General features: G+C 45.7%; 1 protein-coding gene across 1 annotated transcript in view; it reads right to left on the bottom strand.

The window, feature by feature from the left end:
• The window catches only part of LOC115099074 (protein shortage in chiasmata 1 ortholog-like), a 131,390-nt gene extending 110,623 nt beyond the window's left edge, over positions 1 to 20,767 (bottom strand). Inside the window, exons 1-2 of the mRNA XM_029616383.1 lie at positions 20,662 to 20,767; positions 8,023 to 8,152 (exon numbers count right to left, since the gene is read on the bottom strand). Of these exons, the coding sequence (XP_029472243.1) occupies positions 8,023 to 8,152; positions 20,662 to 20,767 (236 nt within the window). The remainder of the gene's footprint in view (positions 1 to 8,022; positions 8,153 to 20,661) is intronic.
• Between the last annotated feature and the right edge of the window lie 560 nt (positions 20,768 to 21,327).

The following is a 21,327-nucleotide window of genomic DNA, read 5'->3' as shown; positions in this document are numbered from 1 at the left end:
ACGGGAGACCCTCAATGACGCCTCGGGGGCGTCCCATTCCCCCGTGAGGAGTTGCAGGAAGGATTCATGTACCGGGAAAGCCTTCGCCCGAGGCCTGAGGGCGGCTAGAACTGGATCTCCTTTCTTTGAACACGTAGCAACCGCCGGGGCCACCGGTGCCGGAGGGTCCGGCGGCGGATCCAAGTCCAGCTCTTGCAGAGTCTGTTGGAGCAGATCCTGCAGCTCTTCCCTGTGGAAGATTCGTAAGGCGCGCGGGTCGTCGCCTTCCGCTTGGCCATCCAGTTGTGCCGGATCCGGAGGGTCCGAAGGGTCACCTCCCGTCGAGGAAGCCGCTCCCACAGCACGAGGCGGGGATGGCAGAGCAGAGGTCCCTGGGACTGCCCCAGCCGGAATCCGAGGCCCGGATGGTGGTAAGGCTAGCTTAGGGATCTTGGGAGGAGAAGGCCCAGCTGGAGCACCCCCCGGATCTGACAGACCCTGTAAATATGCCATATGCATTTTTAAAATGAAATCTGGGGAGAAAAACGGCAGACCGGGGGGCGCGCCCGAAGTAGAGGCCTCCTGAGGTAGACGAATCGGCAGGCCCTCCTCGGAGCTACGCGGGAGACGCGGTACGCCCCGAGCTGCAGCATCCTCCTCCTGCGCGTTTGCCGCGCCAGAATCCCCCTCCAAAATGGCCGCCATTCCCGCCCTCGGCGAGGAAATGGCCGGCCCACGCTTCCCGGGCTGCGGGGAGGGGGGCGTCGGGAGCGAACCCGAGCCGTGCGCGGCGTCTTCCTCCTCTGGAAGGCAGCGCGGGCAAACCCCCTCCCGCGAGAGACGAGACCCCTGCTCTCCGCAGGACTCGCAACGAAAAGAGCGCGGCATCGGCACGCCGCGCGAGAAGGACGCCTCGGGGGGGGCCGAAAGAAGATCGCACCGCGGGGGGGCCGAAGTGGCCTGCACAACCCGCCCGAAGAGTCCTCAGGCACCGGCGGGAAACGACCCCTGCCGGCGCGCCCAGGCCCGAGAGAGATGTGCCGGGCCGCGGGACTGACAGTCAAAATCGCAGAAGCCGGCGCCACCGGCTGAAAACGCTGAAAGGCAAAAGCACAAAAACCAAACTTACCCAAACGTGAGTAAAGAACCGCAGGAGGAGGCAGAATAGAAATCGGAAGGCACGCCTCCTCAAAAATTAACCTGACAAAATTTGTCTTAAAACTTTTTTTTTTTTTTTTTTCAAACTAACTTGATCCAACCTGTTAACAGAAGAAGAAATGACAGGAAGAAACTCAAAGAAGAGCAAAATAAGTCCGAAAACCTGTCACTCTGGGGAAGCTCTGGTTTCCCCAACTCACATCTGCTGGAGTCAGAAAGATACTGAGCTCCAGCAGAGGGTGCGCTAGCCTATGAGGTGCCACTCTCGAGCTCTGTTCTGACTCCATCTGCTGGACGGGGGACATAACCCACCGTCTGGACTGGTCCTGGTACGTACAGGGAACCAAAGGCCGCAGACCCGGATCCTGAGGAGCAAGAGGCAAAGGTAAACTCCCTAAACCCTCCTGCTGCGCCAGATAAGCTTGGTGCAGCAGGAGAATAAAATCAGGCAAAAAGGGATGCAAACCCGGGGGCAAAATGGGGGCCAGGTCTCCACCAGCCCTCTGGGGTAAAGGACCAGCCTGATCTGCCTCCCCCCCCCCCCCCGGATAACCCCTGCGCATCGGGGGGACCGGGATGAACCGGGGACAGCCGCGGTGGGAGATCCCTTTCCCCCTCCAAAAATGGCGGCTCGCGGGAATCTGGCTCCAAAATGGCTGCTGCTCCCGCCACGGGGGAACTGGCAGCCCTGGGGACCTCGGAAGGAAGCAAAAATGGCCCGATCGCGGCAACCGTGCCCTTAATTGGCTGCCGGCGTTTTGAAACCCCCGGGAGGAGGGAGGGCCCTTCCCTCCCCTGAAAGGCAGCCCGAGCACAGCCCCGACCGGCTGAGCCGCTCTGGAACAGCTCCACACGCACAGCATGCCGAGCCGCGAACCATGCCAACAGAGAAGAAAAAACAGCTGAGAGCAAAAACAAAATCTAAAAATAAACTAAAAATCGGTACGACCCACGGGGGAGGGGTGGGAGGGCGATCGCTCAGAGCCTTACCCTTCAGACGACTTCCTCTTCCTTGTTAGAAAGAAAACTTTTTTTTTTTAAACTTTAAACAAGTGTAAAAAAAGAGAACAGAAACAGAGATTCCCTCCTAAGCTGAAAGGAGCTGTCCCCCAGCACAGCGGAAAATGACCACTGTACCACTGTACTAGTCGCTTCCAGCTCCACCCTGCCCGCCCCGAACCACCACTCCCCGCCCCCCTCACCTTTGCCGAGACCTGGCTTTTGTGTGCGTAACAGGGGTTACGCGCATGGCTGGGCCCCTTCTAATATCGCTCTCTCAAGTTGTTTCTGCATTCGTATTCCAATGACCAACAGGATAACTGGGCTCAACTGCTCCCGAGGGGTGAATTTTCTCATAACTCTCATATCTCTACAGCCACAGGAGTCTCCCCTTTCTCCATAGTATATGGGAGACAACCATGACCACCTCTGCCGATATCCCTCACAGTTCCTTCTCCAGCAGCCCAAGCAACTGCGATGTCCTTCATGCTCTGTGGACTTGCACGAACCAAAGACTGCAACAAGCGGCTGCACGTTGTTGCAATCATCGCTGCCCGGCGTCTCCACTCCGCCCTCCTCACCTCCTCGGTGACTCCCTCTTGCTCGTGGAAGGTTGGCTGCCGTGGCATCTTCTGCTGATTCCCTCTGGATGACATCACCTCAGGGGCGTTCCCCTGAGGTGATGTCATCTTCACAGGATACTTAAGGTCTCTGAAAACGCTAATATTTCGAGTTAGCATGGATTTGGATACGTACAAGGAGTTCTAGGACTTCGGGTTCTTTCCAAGCTACTCTGCCTCCTCGGACTTATCAGGGGTACCCACACCTCGGGGGCCTCGCTTTCTCTTTGCTTTTCAGATCACAGTCTGGAACTGGTACTCACTCCTCGAGGGCCCTCGTTCCCTGACTCGCTTCTGAATACCACTTCTGCCAGGAAGTCATCACTGCCTACAACACCAGTGAGTTACCATCTCTCTCTCAGAGCCTTCCCTGGAACCAGGTACTCGCTCCTCAAGGGCCTAATCCATTCCAGCTCCTGGGCTGCTTCATGAGATCATTGTGTGAGTGTTACCATCAAGGTTCTGTTTCTGAACTCTGCATACCCTGCTTACTCACCATCTTCAGTTTCTCTACAGCTCAGTTATACGGGATCGCTGTTCCAGTATCTGAGGGACTACAGCCCTAGTGTCTGTCTGTCTCCATACTCTGAGCCTAACCAGTGGTCCCTCTCAGGATCTTCCCTCGGGGGCGTGGTCATCTGCCTCCGACCCAAGGATCCACCCACAACTACCACGAACACTAACACACGTGCCAAAAAAATCTTCAGATGCTCTTCAAAGACCAGCCGCAGAGTTCCAGCCTGGTGACAGGGTATGGCTGAGTACGCGCCATATTCATCTGAAGCTTCCTTCCCAGCATTTCGCCCCCAGATATATTGGACCATTTCCAGTCAATCGACACATCGGTCCAGTGACTTCCGTCTTCCGCCCACGCTAGGAGTACACAATTCTTTCCATGTGTCCCTACTCAAGCCATTGGTGCTTTCCTGGCCTTCTCACAGAACTCCTGAGCCCTCGCACCTTGTCTCTGAAACTGACACCCTTTATTGGGTGCAAGAAGTCTTGGACATCTGAAATAGAAGCCGCTGTTGGGAGTATCTCCTCTCTTGGGAGGGATACGGGCCTGAAGAAAAGTCCTGGGAACCCACTACTAATATCCTTGATAAAGGTCTCCTCCAGCAATTCCATACGACCCATTCGGGTAAGCCCAGACCTCCAGGAGGGAGGCGTAAGGAGGGGAATACTGTTGCGCTCCCCGGCCATGGCAGGCCCACAGCCGGGCTCACTCACCTCCGATGCTGGGCCCCTGGAGCTGGCCTGACCTCCTTGGCGGCAGTAGGCAGTCGCCTCCACGCCTGTGCTTCCTCCATGTTCCCAGGATCCTCCTGTGCTGCTGCGAGTTCCTCCGGGGCCAACCGGACCTCCCCGCATGCAGCGCAGGGAGACGCCACTACTTCCTCCTCTCCGGCCTGTCAGCCGTAGGCTCACACGAGAGCACCTGTCTGGGATTTAAAGGGGCCACGGTGAGAAAGCCTCCCATGGCCCCAGGTGATGAAGTCAACCAGCTCCACTATTTAAGACAGGCAAAAACTTTCAGAGTTTGCCTTGGCAACAGGTCTCCATGCTTCTCTGTCGTGTGCTTTGTTGCTTCTCCAGTTCCAGTTCCTGTTCCAGTACCCGTTCCAGCTCTAGTTCCTGTTCCTGCACTATCTTTGGACGGACTTCCTTGCCTTTGACCCTTTCCTCAGACCTGACCTCGCCTTCAGGCGCCTGCCTTTGACCCTCGGACCTGACCTCGCCTTTAGCCACCAGCCTTGATCCACTGTCTGGACCCGACCTCGGCTCTCGTCTCACCCTACTGGGACCCTCCGTCTCTGCTAGCACCCTGCACTCTGCCTCTGGACACCTTCATCGGGATCAATCACATGGAAGCCCACCTAAGTCCAGCCGGCCCCGGTACCTAAGGGCTCAACCTGTGGGGAATGAGGGCTGGTATTGGCGAAGCTCCAGTCGGCCTCTGCTTCTCGCTTGGCCTCGCTTCCTGATGGTAGGGACTTGGTGCTAACACCATCGCGGACCAGGGGACCACCTCTGCAACACACACCGTGCCAACATGACCCACCTTACAGCACATTTCCCAAACCACAAAAAAATGTTTGCCATAGTCTGTTCCTTTTCTCATTAAAAGCTCAATAAACTCCAATCAAGAAACCCCCAAATGAACAAATCTAACCAGAACAGAACTATAATCCCTTACTCCCTTAAGGAAATAAGGAAGCTACCTCTCTCCTCCAAGTTGCCTTTGATTTCTGGGCCCCTGTATCCCCCTTTACAACTTGTGCATCTCACATACACTTCCTCAAGGAGGAGGAAATTCCAGGGCCTGGGGCTTGTCACTGTGAGTTCCCCTCCAGGCTTCCACAATTCCCTGCTATGCCCCACCCTCCCGCACCCCTCTGCCCAAGAAAGGGTTACCCACTTGAAACACTGAGCAACCACTCCATAATCCAAAGTACTCCCCTCTCTCTCCTTCCCAACCTCTTTTACCTGCCAAAATGTGATTTGAGTACTATTTTTGTACAATAACATAGCTTTGGAAGGTCCTGGAACTGCACAGCAATAAAAAACATTCTTCGAAGAACATATCCCCAATGAGCTGGATTGAGCACTGATACTATCAAACACATCCACAAGCCGTATAGCTGTGCTACTGAAACACTTATCAACTTTGTGTCAGGGACACTCAGGGTTCTTGCAAGATTGGAACTCAGACCACATCAAGTCCTCTGCCACCACCGAGCCCATATCTATAGTTTCATAGCTGGGAAAACTTTGTCATTGTTCTGCTTGTAATTCACAGTCCTTCCTTCTTTTCAGTAGCAGCCAGGGGCACATAGGACCTTGCCAATCTTTGCACTGGGGTGCTGAGCAATTTCCCTATCATCCCCCCACCTATGCAGCCTAGATCCAGCAATATAACCCACAATATGAACCCCCCCCACCTGTCCAAATGCCCACCCATTCCACAAACATGTAGTCCAAATGCTTGAAGTTCCATGAGCCCTCACTCCTAACATGACGCTATTCTTCCCTGCTCAGTTGAGGTCCGATGGTCCTAATCAGAACGCTGTAGTGGAGAGCCCTTTAGCAAATTGCTCAGCTTCTGGAACAGATTTTAAAAATCGCTTCTATACCTTAGATATGCGCTACTATACCCAAATAAAAAAATGTAACAGGGTATAGTAGCGTATACCTAGCTCTGTGCAAGTGGAGGAGCCATTTTGCCTCAATTAAGCCTTGTCTTCATTTCTGGAGTTCTACTGGAAAGTCCTGGAAGATATATATTTGTTGTCCGTTGCAATTCAGGTCTTGGATTTTTTTTGAGGCTTCTAAAATTTTAACTTTATTCACATAGTTGTGCAGGTGCACCAGCGCAGTTCAGGGACTGGTATTCCCTGCTGGTTTGGGCATCAATGTCCTATGTGCTCTATCTAACTTGAGGACTGGTTTAACAGTCTGGAGATTCAGCACCTGCGACAGACATTTAGAAAAAAAACCAATCGAGTCAGAGCCTTCAGTACCCTCAGGTAGACCCACAATCCTAATATTATTGCCACAACATTGTTTTTCTAATTCGTCCTGTTTTTCAGACAATTGTTGAATTAATTTTTCCAGCTTGTCAAGCCATCGACTAAAACTTGTCTCCACCATTTCCATCTCTTCAATGCGCTTTTGGAAACTATCCAGCTTGGCAGACTTTTCAGTAACCAATGCCACTAGGGTCACGATCTGGGCCATCACCGAGTCCATCTTGTTCTCTAAACTAATTTTTATCTGACTGCCAATTTTGCTCATTACCTTCCAAATCATCTCTTGCATGTCACCCAGGAAACTCTACTCCCCCAGAGATTCCTCATCTGACATGGCTTCCTCTGCTATTGTGGCTTTTTCTGTTACCATTTTTTTCAATGTTCTTTTGGATCTTATGCTTCGATTAGCCTACATCATCAGTAATGACTTTTTAGGAGGTTTCTGACCATATTTCAGGTGCAGGTAAGAGGATTAAAACTTAATAAATGCGAAGGGGAACAGGAACTTGCTGTCTCTGCATCTTCTTGCTAAGCTGCCATTTTTGACTCCCTCTATCTCCTTTTTAAATGTAAGCTCTAGCAGCCTAGTTCCACTCTGAATAAGGTGGAGCTCATCCGTTCAGAATAGGCTCTCCCTTCCCCAAAATGTTGCCTAGTTCCTAACAAATCTAAAGACATCTCCCCTGCATTACCACCTCATCCATACATTGAGACTCCAGAGTTCTGATTACATTTGAAATGGAGAACATTTCTGTCAATGCTACCCCTGGAGATTTTGGATTTTCTATTTAAAAGCCTAAATTTGGCTTCTAGAACGTCTCTCCTACACCTTCCCATATGCACCTTGATAGCTGGTTCCTTGCCAGCACTGTCTAAAATCTTAAGTAATGCTTGAGAACTGCAGATATGACATATCTACTAAAGTATGATGGTTTTTCCTCTATTGCATCACTAAAATCCGTCCTTTTCTTTCGGAACATCCTACCAAACACTCATCCACTCTTTTATAACCTCCCGCTTAGACTACTGTAATTTGCTTTTTGCTAGCCTCCCACTGAAGTATCTTCCTCTATTGAAACCTATTCAAAATTCAGCTGCTCGACTTACCTTTCTTCAGCTTTGCTACGACCATGTAACTCTCCTCTCAAGTTGCTACATTGGCTCACTGTCTACATTTGCATACAGTTTAAGCTTCTCTTACTTGCCTATAAATGCATTTATTTTGCAGCTCATTAATTGTCTTCTCTTCTCTTTCCCTATATCCTTCCTCGTGAACTCTGTTCATTGTACCCTTTTCCTCTGCTGCCAACTCTTTACTCTATGCTTTCCACCTTGCTGACCCGTATGCCTAAATTAGACTTCCTGAGTTGGTGAATCATATTCCCTCTCTGGCTGCATTGAAATCCGGTTTAAAAGCTTACCTTTTTGAAACTGCTTTTAAATCCTATGTATTTCTACTCTATGTCTTTCAGATACTTATTTGTCATGTATGTTTGTCTTGAGTAGAATATAAACTCCAAGAAGCAGGGACGCTCTCTTATGTGTATCTGTACAGCACTGCAAGTCTAGTAGTGCTTTAAAAATGATAAATACTAATAGCAGAAGGAGTAGTAAGCCTGATAATGAGATGTATAACAAATGCAATACCTGAGTGTACAAGGATTTTAGTCATTTGAATTAAGGATAAGCATTACAAATGAATTTTATGTATGGCATTATTTGCAACTTTCACTTACTTGTGATGAACTGGAGACACTTTTTCTATTCTGAGATCTGTGAGTAGAGACTTTGCTTGCACTTGCTGCAGTGGGTATGGGGGTGTCAATGGCATTTCCACCTCAAACCGATGGTACAAACTGTAACATACTAAAATAGTGTAAAAATCACATTAGGTTGAGAATACTAAGTAGACAAATTATACAAAAATATCTCCCCAATTATATGTCATATCTAAGATTATTATAATTATTTTTGAATAGTAAATATTGCATTCAGCGGTCTGCAGGGCAAGCTCATGGACCACTGCTCTTACCTCCGGCACTGAACCCGTCCTGATGCTGACAGACCCCGGGGGAAGCCCCCGAAGACAGATGCGGCAGGCAGCCGCATGAGGCTGCCTCTTCTGCTTCCAAGGACGCCAACACTGGTTCCCTATGCTCACATGGCAGGCTGCCACGCTCAGCCAGCCTCTGACACTGCAACAGCCCCAGACCCTCCTAAGGCTCGCATGTGTCCAACTTTGCCCTTCTTAAAGGGCCAGCGGCGACAAACAGGGATTGGCACTTCCTGATGACATCACAATCTGGTGCCCATATAAGGCCACTCCTGCAGTTGTTCCTTCCCTTGGCAATAGGTCAACTACCTTGGTAGAAACAAGTTGCTTCAGCGTGTTCCTGGTCTTCATTCATGTGTTCCTGGTCTTCATCTTGTCAGTTCCTGGTCCTTGTAACCAAGTTCCTTCATCTTGTCTTCGTGGTCAATCTTCAGTTCTTTGTTTTCATCATCAGTCTTCAGTCCTTCAGTGTCTTCTCCTCTGCTTGTGCTGTTCCTTGTCTCCCTGCCTGCCTACTCGTTCTGCCTGCCCTCAGATGGATCTCTGTCTCTGATTTCGGCTTACCTGACATCAACTCTGATTGAAATCTGACCACTGCCTGCTTTTCATCTATGACTGAACTCTGCCTGCAACTGATCACTGCCTGATTCTGACCAACCTGAACGCTGTCTGCCCTGACCGCTGCCTGATTCCAATTCTGCCTATATTCAGCCTGCCCCGGACCCTGGCTTGTGACTCGACTATTGATCATCTCACATCAGAGGCCCACATCTAAGTCCTGCAGGTCCTGACACCCGAGGGCTCAACCTAAAGGAAATGAGGGCTGGTTTAGGTGAAACTCCAGATAGGTCTCTGCCACAGCCAGCTTCGCCAGCCAACAGCGGGGACCTGCAGGATTCCTTTCTGCAGGTAGTGTGAGCTCCACCTTGGCCTAGGGTCCACGCCCACAACAGATTGCCAAGGCCATGGACCTGGCGGATGCCACAGCCCTCCAGGCCATCCTGGGCCCAATGCAGATACTTCAGGAACAGCAGCACTTCATTGAGCTCCTGGCGGCTTCTATGGAGCAATTTAATGCTTGCCTAGATGCTACTGTGACTTTGGCTGTAAAAGCTCAGCTTGTGGCAGCCTCGCTGTCTCTTGAAGTAAGTCGCCCCATCCTGCATCTGTCTGCTTCTCCCCAATTCGCCTGGGGACCTGAAAGTCTGCCAAGGGTTCCTTAACCAATGCTACATGCATTTTTCCCTCCAGGTGGCACTCTTCCCTGAGGACTCTGTTAAAACAATCTTTATCCTCTCCCTCCTTGATGGAAAGGCCCTGGCCTGGACCTCACCACTATGGGAATGCGCCGACCTGTTCCAAGATCTACAGTGGTTTGTGAGTACCTTCAAAGTCACCTTCGATGAACCCGGCCAACTGGCTACCTCAGGCTCCGATCTCCTCCATCTATGCCAGAGCACCCAGTCTCACATGGACTACGCTGTTGAGTTATGGACCTTGGCCACAGAGCTAAATTGGAGGGGGGCCTGCCTATGAAGCATTTTCCTTGATGACCTGTCCTCCAGAATAACGGAAGAGCTTGCTGCCCACGAGCTTCCAGAGTTTCTGGAGGGGCTCAGTAACCTGGCTGTTAAGATTGACAGCCACATCCAAAAATGGGCCAGGGAGCTCTGTCCTCCATGCAGGCCCATCACACTGACTCCATGCTTTCAGTGGCCGATTTCTCCTCCAGCCGCCACTTCACCTCCCCTGGAATATCAAGATGAAACAATGCAGCATGGTCAATGGCACCTAGCCCCGGAAGAGAGTTTCTTTGATGCTAGTTAGGCCTGTGCCTCTACTGTGCCAGTTCAGGCACTGGCTTGCTCAGTGCCCAGTCAAACCAAGAAACCTCAGAGCCTAGGTTCCAGAGGGGAGATGATCCTAGGCCTCACGACTCCTGCTCCCCAATTAATCCTTCCCATAACAATCTCCATGGGTGACCAACATTTTTCCACCCTTGCTTTGTTAGACTTGGTTGCTGGGGATAACGTTGTGATGAAAGCTTTGATTGACCACCTTCATTTTCCTACTGTTACCAGGAAGAACCCCCATCTCATCCATCAATGGGGACTCCTTGCCAGGAAGGATCACCTTGGCCACTGCACCCCTGACAATGCATACCAGTCTTCTCCATAAGGAAAATATTGTCTTCTACATCATAGACAGAGCCATCCATCCTATTGTGCTGGGACTTCCTGTCTCCAGCTGCACTCTCCACAATTTAACTGGACCACATTACATCTAGCCCATTGGAGGCCACAGTGTCAAGGTTCTTGCTTGGAGCGGATAGAATCCCTGCTCCATCTTTCCTTAGCTGCTACCCTTCCAAGCCTCCCTCTGCCCTAAGCGATTACGAGGATATGCTTTCAAAAAAGAAAGCAGAGAAACTGCCACCCCATAGGAAGTTTGATTGTGGAATCGAGTTGCTCCCGTGTACAATGCCTTTATGGAGTAGGGTAAGAACATAAGAAGAACAGGCCATACTGGGTCAGACCAAGGGTCCATCAAGCCCAGCACCCTGTTTCCAACAGTGGCCAATCCAGGCCATAAGAACCTGGCAAGTACTCAAAAACTAAGTCTATTCCACGTAACTATTGCCAGTAATAGCAGTGGCTATTTTCTAAGTCAACTTAATTAATAGCAGGTAATGAACTTCTCCTCCAAGAACTTATCCAATCCTTTTTTAAACACAGCTACACTAACTGCATTAACCACATTCTCTGGCAACAAATTCCAGAGTTTAATTCTGCATTAAGTGAAAAAGAACTTTCTCTGATTAGTTTTAAATGTGCCACACGCTAACTTCATGGAGTGCCCCCTAGTCTTTCTATTATCTGAAAGAGTAAACAATCCTCATCTACCTGTTCTAGACCTCTTATGATTTTAAACACCTTTATCATATCCCCCCTCAGCCGTCTCTTCTCCAAGCTGAAAAGTCCTAACCTCTTTAGTCTTTCCTCAAAGGGGAGCTGTTCCATTCCCCTTATCATTTTGGTCGTCCTTCTCTATACCTTCTCCATTGCAACTATATCTTTTTTGAGATGCAGCAACCATAACTGTACACAGAATTCAAGGTGCGGTCTCACCATGGAGCGATACAAAGGCATTATGACTTTTCCCATTTTATTCACCATTCCCTTTATAATAATTCCCAACATTCTGTTTGCTTTTTTGACTGCCACAGCACACTGAACTAATGATTTCAATATGTTATCCACTATTTATTTATTTATTTATTTATTTCGTGATTTTTTATATACCGCGGCATGTTAATAACATCACCTCAGTTTACAATAAACAATAAATAAACAATAAATCAGCAACAAGCTATGACACCTAGATCTCTTTCTTGGGTGGTAGCAACTAATATGGAACCTAACATTGTGTAACTATAGCATGGGTTATTTTTCCCTATATGCATCACCTTGCACTTATCCACATTAAATTTCATCTGCCATTTAGATGCCCAATTTTCCAGTCTCACAAGGTCTTCCTGTAATTTATCACAATCTGCTTGTGATTTAACTACTCTGAACAATTTTGTATCATCTGCAAATTTGATTACCTCACTTGTATTTCTTTCCAGATCATTTATAAATATATTGAAAAGTAAGGGTCCCAATACAGATCCCTGAGGAACTCCACTGTCCATTCCCTTACTCTGTTTCCTGTCTTTTAGCCAGTTTGTAATCCACGAAAGGACATCGCCACCTATCCCATGACATTTTACTTTTCCTAGAAGCCTCTCATGAGGAACTTTGTCAAAAGCCTTCTGAAAATCCAAATACACTACATCTACAGGTTCACCTTTATCCACATGTTTATTAACTCCTTCAAAAAAGTGAAGCAGGTTTGTGAGGCAAGACTTGTCATAGGTAAAGCCATGCTGACTTCATTCCATTAAACCATGTCTTTCTATATGTTCTATGATTTTGATATTTAGAATACATTCCACTATTTATCCTGGCACTGAAGTCAGGCTAACCGGTCTGTAGTTTCCCTGATCACCCCGGAGCACTTTTTAAATATTAGGGTTAGATTACCTATCCTCCAGTCTTCGGGTACAATGGATGATTTTAATGATAGGTTACAAATTTTTACTAATAGGTCAGAGATTTCATTTTTGGGTTCCTTCAGAACCCTGGAGTGTATACCATCCAGTCTAGGTGATTTACTACTCTTCAATTTGTCAATCAGACCTACCACATCTTCTAGGTTCACAGCAATTTGGTTCGGTCCATCTGAATCATTACCCATGAAAACCTTCTCTGGTATGGGTACCTCCCCAACATCCTCTTCAGTAAACACCAAAGCAAAGAAATTGTTTAATCTTTCCGCGATGGCCTTATCTTCTCTAAGTGCCCTTTAACCCCTCGATCATCTAACGGTCCACTGACTCCCTCACAGGCTTTCTGCTTCGGATATATTTTAAAAGTTTTTACTGTGAGTTTTTGCCTCTACGGCCAACTTCTTTTCAAATTCTCTCTTAGCCTGTCTTATCAATGTCTTACATTTAACTTGCCAACACTTATGCATTATCCTATTTTCTTCTGTTGGATCTTTCTTCCAATTTTTAAATGAAGATCTTTTGGTTAAAATAGCTTCTTTCACCTCCCCTTTTAACCATGCCGGTAATAGTTTTGCCTTCTTTCCATTTTTCTTAATGTGTGGAATACATCTGGACTGTGCTTCTAGAATGGTATTTTTTAACAATGACCACGCTTCTTGCACACTTTTTACCTTTGTCGCTGCTCCTTTCAGTTTTTTTCTATTTTTCTCATTTTATCAAAGTTTCCCTTTTGAAAATTTAGCACGAGAGCCATGGATTTGCTTACTGTCCCCCTTCTAGTCAGTAATTCAAATTTGATCATATTATGATCTCTATTGCCAAGCGGCCCCACCACCGTTACCTCTCTCACCAAATCGTGTGCTCCACTGAGAATTAGATCTAAAATGTCTCCCTCTCTTGTCGGTTCCTGAACCAATTGCTCCATAAAACTGTAATTTATTCCATCCAGGAACTTTATATCTCTAGCATGTACCGATGATACATTTACCCAGTCAATATTGGGGTAATTGAAATCTAAAATAATCGTATCAATTTGTCCACTGCACAATGATTAAATATAACTTCTAACAATCACGTTGTATGAGAAACTTACAATTTTTTGTAGCATTACTAATATTCTTATGCTTCTAATAACATTTTATCACAAATTTCATGACAATTTAGGACCTTCATAAGCACCCACGGTTGGCAAGTATATAACTTGTGCTTTTACCGTTATGGGTCTTTTTTTAATCATCAGTCCCCTAAATTCTCTTCTTTTTTGTTTTTCAATTTACTTTTGTTTTTAACTATTTTATAAAATTGTGGAGATAAATACTTCCCTTAACTTGCGCATCTATGCTTCAGAGTCCAGAGTCCAAAAGTCCGACATGTCCACGTTTCGCGAACCACAGCCTTAGGGACTTCTTAAAATGACTCCCAGCAGACTATTGCGGTACATCTCCGGATACTCCTTAACGAAAAGTCTTCCAACATTCATCTGCTAATAAAGATCCATCTCATCTTTTGCATTTTTTGGCCAAAACACTGAAAGAACAAAATGGACCTTTATTAAAATGAAAAGCCATCTAGTATCATCTCCAGAGCCCATTGGTCTGTAGTAATCTTGAACCACCTCCAATAAAAAAGAAAAAGGCAACTTCCTACCTCCTGTTCCTAGGGATGGGTCAGCATACCTTTATTGGGAGGCTCGGGGTGATCCACTTCATGAGCCTGCTCCCTGTCTGGGCTGTCTGGGAGAAAGGACTGAGATCTACTCTAAGGTCGAGTCCTCTGAAAGGCTGCTCCTCTGTAGGGCCGAAAATGCCGGGACCCTCTAGTATGACCTCTCGAGCTGAAGGAATGCGGCACTTGTTTCTTATCCTCTGGCAATCGAGGAAACGAGGACTCACCCCAATTATTGGCCATTTTCTTCAGCTCACTCCCAAACAAGAGTGAGCCTTTAAAGGGCAACTTCGTAAGGTTAGACTTCAAGATTGAATCGGCTGACCAATTTCTCAGCCATAGCTGACACCTAGCCTCCACCACCGAAGCCACCCCTCTGGCGAAAGTGCAGACCAAATTGCAGCCCGCATCTGCCAAAAAGGCGGCTGCTTATTCCATCACTGCCCTGGAATTTACACCAGAAACAATGACCTCCTGAGAGAGCAGCAAACAAGAGCAAGCCACCAGGAAACAACAAGAAGTTATCTGTAAGGTCATTGCTATTGCCTCACAAGCTGCTTAAGGATAACCTCAATTCTTCTATCCTGTGCATCTTTCAAAGCCACTCCCCCTTCAACAGGAATAGTCCGCTTGGTAATGGCACAGACTTGCCCATCCACCTTCAGAAAATGCAATTGCTCTCTCGCAACTGGATCCAGGGGGTACAGACCATTCAAGACTCGTCCCCTTTAAAATTTGCTTCTGGGTGACCCATTCAATTCATTCTTGAATAGCCTCCATAATAGGAAAGAAACATGAGGCTTTACGCAAGGAAACCAGAATGGGATTTTTCTTTGGCTCAGACATTTATTCAGCCCCAGGTACTCCCAGCATCTTCAATGTCTGGGAAATGAAATCTGGTAATTCATCTCTATGAAAGAATCGCAAAATAGTTCTATAAGGTTCCAATCCCAGAGGAATCTCCCCATTCTCCAGGGAGTAAGGATCAGTCTCATCATCAGTGATATCTGGATCCCTATTGGGAAAACCATACTCCGATACCTATCCGCAGCACCAGGCATGCGGGATTTCACTGTCTGTGACTGGATAAGGATGGCTGGAGCCAAGGACTGTGCCTGAAGAAAAGACTGCAATCCTTGAAAAAATTCCAGCCAAAAAAAGGCTGAAGGATCCATGCCAAGGCCCATGTGCAGGTGTCTTGAGCCCACTAAACTACCTTCCCCTGTTGATGAACCAGTTAGGGAAGACCAGTGATCAGGCGACCCTTCTGGCAGCTCTTTCTCCATTCCCACACCAGGCTGGGAAGAACCAGGCTTAATAAAATCAGAGGGGGTAATTCCTCCTGAGCCTCCAAACAGCACTGACACAGGTTAGAAAGAGCGCCAGGCTGAGATGCCCAAATATGACACGCCACACACAGAGCAAGGTGTTTAGGTTTCTTCGCTATAGGCATCATCAGATAAGGCACACAACACTGTGCCGAAATAAGCACCCAACTTGAGCTCTAACAAGATGCTCAGGGAATGTGCGTAAAAACAACGCGCCTTCATCCTTCACTTATATTTGGCTTGCTATACTTTTTATGATCAAGTTTATTCCCATAATCACAGGTCAAGAAAAATATGGAACACTACGAATTAAACGCTTATTTCCTAGACCAAAATCTACAACATCCTCTACAATATCCCCTCACCTCACACCAAAACTCACTCATATCCTCTTTTACCCTCTATTTATTAAATATTAGATCTATTACAAAAAAACCCTCTCCTCATCTATGATGTACTTTCAGATTCCACCCTAGACTGCCTCTGTATTACAGAATCATGGATAACAGCAGATGACTCTCTTTTAAACCTCTGCTATCCCCAAAACTACATGTTCCAACACCAACCAAGTACTACTGGTTGTGGAGGTGGCCTAATAATTTTTCATAAAATTTCTCATGTCTTTGCTTTTCTCCCTGTTGACCTACCACCACCCTTTGAAATAATGTTACTTAGTAACCAATATTTAGACCCATGTCTGAAATACTGCCCGCCAGGACTACTAACCCACAACTCCTCACCGTTACTTGAGTATCTTGCAACTGCCTTACCCCATCCAGAAAAAAACATCATTTTAGGTGATTTCAACTTATATGTTGACATAATTCCTCTATTTTTGCCGACTGAACATTTCCTAAATACTATGTATGCTTTAGATTGGCAACAATTCATTTCCACCCCAGTTCACATAGCTGGCCATACATTTGACTTTTCTTTTTTTAAATCCTTCTACTTTCAACTATAATTCTCATCTAACCAAGATCTCACCTTTCCCATGGTCATATCATTATATTATTAACACTACAAACAAGCTTAATCACCCTTAAAACAGAACCAACACTCCAACTCCTTCTAGTCACAGATGCAAACATATTGACCCTATCTTTTTTTCTGACAATTTTCTCCCACTGATTAATAACACATCTGTTTCTGACCCAAGTGACTTAGTAAACATCTGGAACGCCACCTTAACAAACACTCTAGACAAACGTGCTCCCATATGTTGATTAAACAAGAAAAGAATTACATCTGCACCCTGGTTCACCCATACCTTATCCGATCACAAACGAAAGTTGCGAAAACTTGAAAATAAATGGAGAAAACATAAAACTACCACTAATCTTAACCTATACACCTCCGAACTCTCACGGTATCATACAGCTGTGAACACCGCAAAAAAGAACTATTTTTTGAAACGTATAGAACAATCCAACAATAACCCAAAAGTTTTATTTAACATTGTGAAAGCTATCACAAATCATAATAATCATAGTCATAAATATCCTAAATCAGAATCTCCAACTGAATTGTGTAACTCGTTCGGAAGATTTTTTGAATAAAAAATTCAAAATTTAATTATAACATTCCCAACATCTCTCCCTCTAACTTCATCTATCCCACAGATTCAGATTTGGGACACTTTTTAAAATGTAGCCAGCACTGAAATCTTACAAATAATTTTTAAAATGAAACCTTCCTTTCATCCTTTTTCACCCTGTTCTTTAAGACTTCTTAAGGCAATCAAAGACGACATAGCCCTACCAATCACTAACATTGTCAATTCTTCATTTGTTACTGGCACCTTACCAGACTCCTTAAAAATTGCTGCTGTTACTCCAATCCCTATAAAAATAACCAATACTCCAGACTTTTCCGATTTTTGTCCAATCTCCTCCTTGTCATTCCTAGCTAAAATAACTGAATCAGTTGTTTTAAAACAGCTCACAACCTTCCTTGACGACCATTCACTACTAGATCAATATCAATTTGGTTTTAGACCTAATTACAGTACTGAAATGCTTCTAATCTCTAGCACTGATATCATTCATCATGGTTTCAATACAGGAACTTCATATATCTCTATTTTTCTAGATCTCTCTGCTACGTTCGATACAATAAATCATGAAATTCTACTCGCTTGTCTCTCCAACTTAGGTATATCCGGGACTGTCCATACTTTGTTTCAATCATATCTCACAAACAGGTATCAACAAATCTTCATAAATCAAGCAAGTTCTACTCCATTTCCCCTAAATAGAAGGAGTCCCACAAGGATCTGCTCTATCAGCGGCCTTATTCAATACATATCGTACACCTCTTTGTCAACTTTTTCACTCTTGGCGTTTCATATCGTATCTACACTGATGATATACAATTCTATTTCCAATCATGCGCAATTGGAAATCAACCCTAAAATTTCGTGAACTCTGCCTATCTAAAGTAAAAAAAATGTCGATTTCACAATAAACTCAGCTTAAATCTTTCAAAAATTGAAATAATGATTTTAGGAAACCCACAATTTGACAATATTCCCAGTTCCATCCTCACTGACAGCATAACTATCAATAATACTAAATAGGTACGTACTCCTGGTATTATACTGGACCCAAAGCTAATTTTATCCACACACATTAATCTTTAACCAAATCTTCCTTCTACAAACTTTGACTTCTTAAACACATCAAGCTACTACTTGATCCTATTCTTTTCCGTATAGTACTTCAATCCTTGATCCTTACCGGCATAGATTACTGTAACTCTTTGTATTTAGGCTTACCTCAATCTGCCACCCGTCCAATACAACCCTTGCAGAATACTGCAGCACGGCTACTTTCCAACCGCAAATTACATGATCACATATCTCTGGTACTATTTCAACTGCATTGGCTACCAATAACATGGCACATTCAATATAAAACCTTGACCATCATCCACAAACTCATCTAAAATAACAATTCCTGGCTGTCTGCCACATTACACTTCTATACTCCCTGTAGAAACTTCAGATCTAAGAATCAACTTCTTATGCAGGTTCCATCTCCAAAAGCAACCAGACTGACTATGACAAGAGAGTGTGCTTTTTCAATCGCAGGCCTCATTTTATGGAACACTTTACCTCTTGACATAAGATTACTCAACAACAAAAAAGACTTCAAAAAAGCACTTGATTGACTGAAGACCAGTAAATCACCTGGACAGGATGGTATACACCCCAGGGTTCTGAAAGAACTAAAAAATTAAATTTCAGAACTATTAGTAAAAATTTGTAACCTATCATGAAAATCATCTGATGTACCTGAAGACTGGAAGATGGCCAATGTAATGTAAGATGTCCCTATATTTAAAAAGGGATCCAGGGATGATCCGGGAAAATATAGGCCGGTGAGCCTGACTTCAGTGCCAGGAAAAATCATGGAAACTGTTATAAAGAATAAAATCACAAAACATTTAGATAGACATGGTTTGATGGGACACAGCCAACATGGATTTACCCAAGGGAAGTCTTGCCTCACAAATCTCCTACTTTTTTGAAGAGGTGAATAAACATGTGGACAAAGGTAAACCAGTAGATGTGATATATTTGGATTTCCAGAAGGCATTCGACAAAGTCCCACGAGAGGCTTCTAAGAAAACTAAGTAGTCATGGGATAGAATGCGATGTCCTTTTGTGGATTGCAAGTTGGTTAAAAGACAGGAAACAGTGAGTAGGATTAAATGATCAGTTTTCACAGTGGAAAAAGGTAAAAAGTGAGTGCGTCAGGGAACTGTACTTGGATCGGTGTTTTTTAATATATTTATAAATGATTTGGAAAGGGGTACGACGAGTGAGATGATCACATTTGCAGACGACACAACATTATGCAGAGTAGTTAAATCTCAAGTGGATTGTAATGAATTGCAGGAGGACCTTGTGAGACTGGAAGACTGGAATTCCAAATGGCAGATGAAGTGTAACGTGGACAAGTGCAAAGAATGCACATAGAGAAAAATAAACCTTGCTGTAGTTACACAACGTTAGGTTCTATCTTATCCTGCTTCAACGGCAGGGGAGAAGAAAAACTGATACTTCACGCATATCCAGCATAGCTCTCTGCTTCAACGGCAGGGGAGAAGAAAAACTGATACTACACGCATATCCAGCATAGCTCCCTGCTTCAACGGCAGGGGAGAAGAAAAACAACCAATAAGGGCTGAATGACACAGTCTGGGTAAAACAAATAAGCATGGGTGTAGCTTGCTTATTGCGGCGGTTACTTCCCCTACTACCCATAACTAATCAAGCTTGATATTTCACTTGGTTGCAACTCCATCACTGCTCTCTACATTAATGGTGGGGGTGGAAGGGAAATAGAACCAAAGAGCTAAGAGAAACAGATAAGTATGAGAAAAAAATGTGAAGCTTGCTGGGCAGACTGGATGGGCCGTTTGGTCTTCTTCTGCCGTCATTTCTATGTTTCTATGTTTCTATAGAAGTTACCACCCAGGAAAGAGATATAGGCGTCATAGTGGATAATACACTGAAATCATCGGCCCAGTGTGCTGTGGTGATCAAAAAAGTAAACAGAATGTTAGGAATTATTAGGAGTGGAAAGGAAAATAAAACGAAGGATGTCATAATGCCTCTGTATCGCTCCATGGTGAGACCGCACCATGAATACTGTTTGCAATTCTGGTCATTGCATCTCAAAAAGGATATAGCTGCACTGGAGAAATTGCAGAGAAGAGCGACCAAAATGATAAGTGGCATGGAATGGCTGCCCTATGAGGAAAAGCTAAAGAAGTTAGGGCTGTTCAGATGGAGAAGAGATGACTGAGGGGGAATATGATGGAAGTCTACAAAATCATGAAAGGACTTGAACATGTTAATGTAAATTGATTATTTACTCTCTCAGATAATAGAAGGACCGGGGGCACTCATGAGGTTAGCAAGTAGCTCATTTAAAACAAATCGAAGAAAATTGTTTTTCACTCAGTACATAGTTAAATTCTGGAATTCATTGCCAGAGGATATGGTTTCAGCAGTTAGTGTTACTGGGTTTAAAAAAGGTTTGGATAAGTTCCTAAAGGTTAAATCCATAAACTGCTATTATGGTAATCAATAAGCAATAGTAGCTTGTAGTTTGGGTACTTGCCAGAAACATGTGACTTGGATTGGCCACTGTTGAAACAGGATACCTGTTGTGTCCGGTCGCAGACGGCTGCGACCGCTCTGCCTCACCTCTCTTTTGCCTGTCTCCACCTCCATTGGGAAGTTGGTTGCCTCTGGTGCTGAGTGCCGAGACCTGCGGCGTCTCCAGCATAGCATGGGCATCCCCGTCCGCCATGCTTCTTCCTGTGGCCTCCCTAGGTACGCATGCGCACGTTGCCTACGCTTAGCTACACGTCAAGGCTGGAACCTCGGGGGCGTTCCCACCACATGATGTCAGTACCTCCGGGTACTTAAGCCTCCAGTCCGCTCCACACCAGCGAGTTAGCAAGGACTTCGCTTTGCTTCTCTGCCTGATTCTAAGCTGCTCGCTTGGATTCCTCGCTACCCTCCTGGGTACCTCACTCTCATAGAAGCTCTAGGCACCCGCTTCTCGGGGGCCTCTCGCTTCCATCTACTCTTCGGGGAATCTCTCTCTAACTTAGACAACCGCTCCTCGGGGGTCTTATTTCTCTCTCAACAGGATTCCTCAGCGCTACAGGTACTCGCTCCTCGAGGGCCTTGCCAGCACAGAGTATCCTGCATCACGGACATCGGGTCCCATCCTCCATCCTGCTACCACGGAAGACCTCTGCACTACTTCCTCTGTGAGTACCTCTACGCTCCAGTTCTCCTCTACCACCCTGCAGGTTCGGGTTATCCCGCTCAGCAGAACACTACCAACCTTGCTCCACCTGG

This window comes from Rhinatrema bivittatum, chromosome 1 (genome assembly GCF_901001135.1).
Source record: "Rhinatrema bivittatum chromosome 1, aRhiBiv1.1, whole genome shotgun sequence".
Lineage (NCBI taxonomy): Eukaryota > Metazoa > Chordata > Amphibia > Gymnophiona > Rhinatrematidae > Rhinatrema > Rhinatrema bivittatum.
The sequence above is the reverse complement of the archived record's forward strand: the minus strand, read 5'-3'. Positions and strand labels throughout refer to the sequence as shown.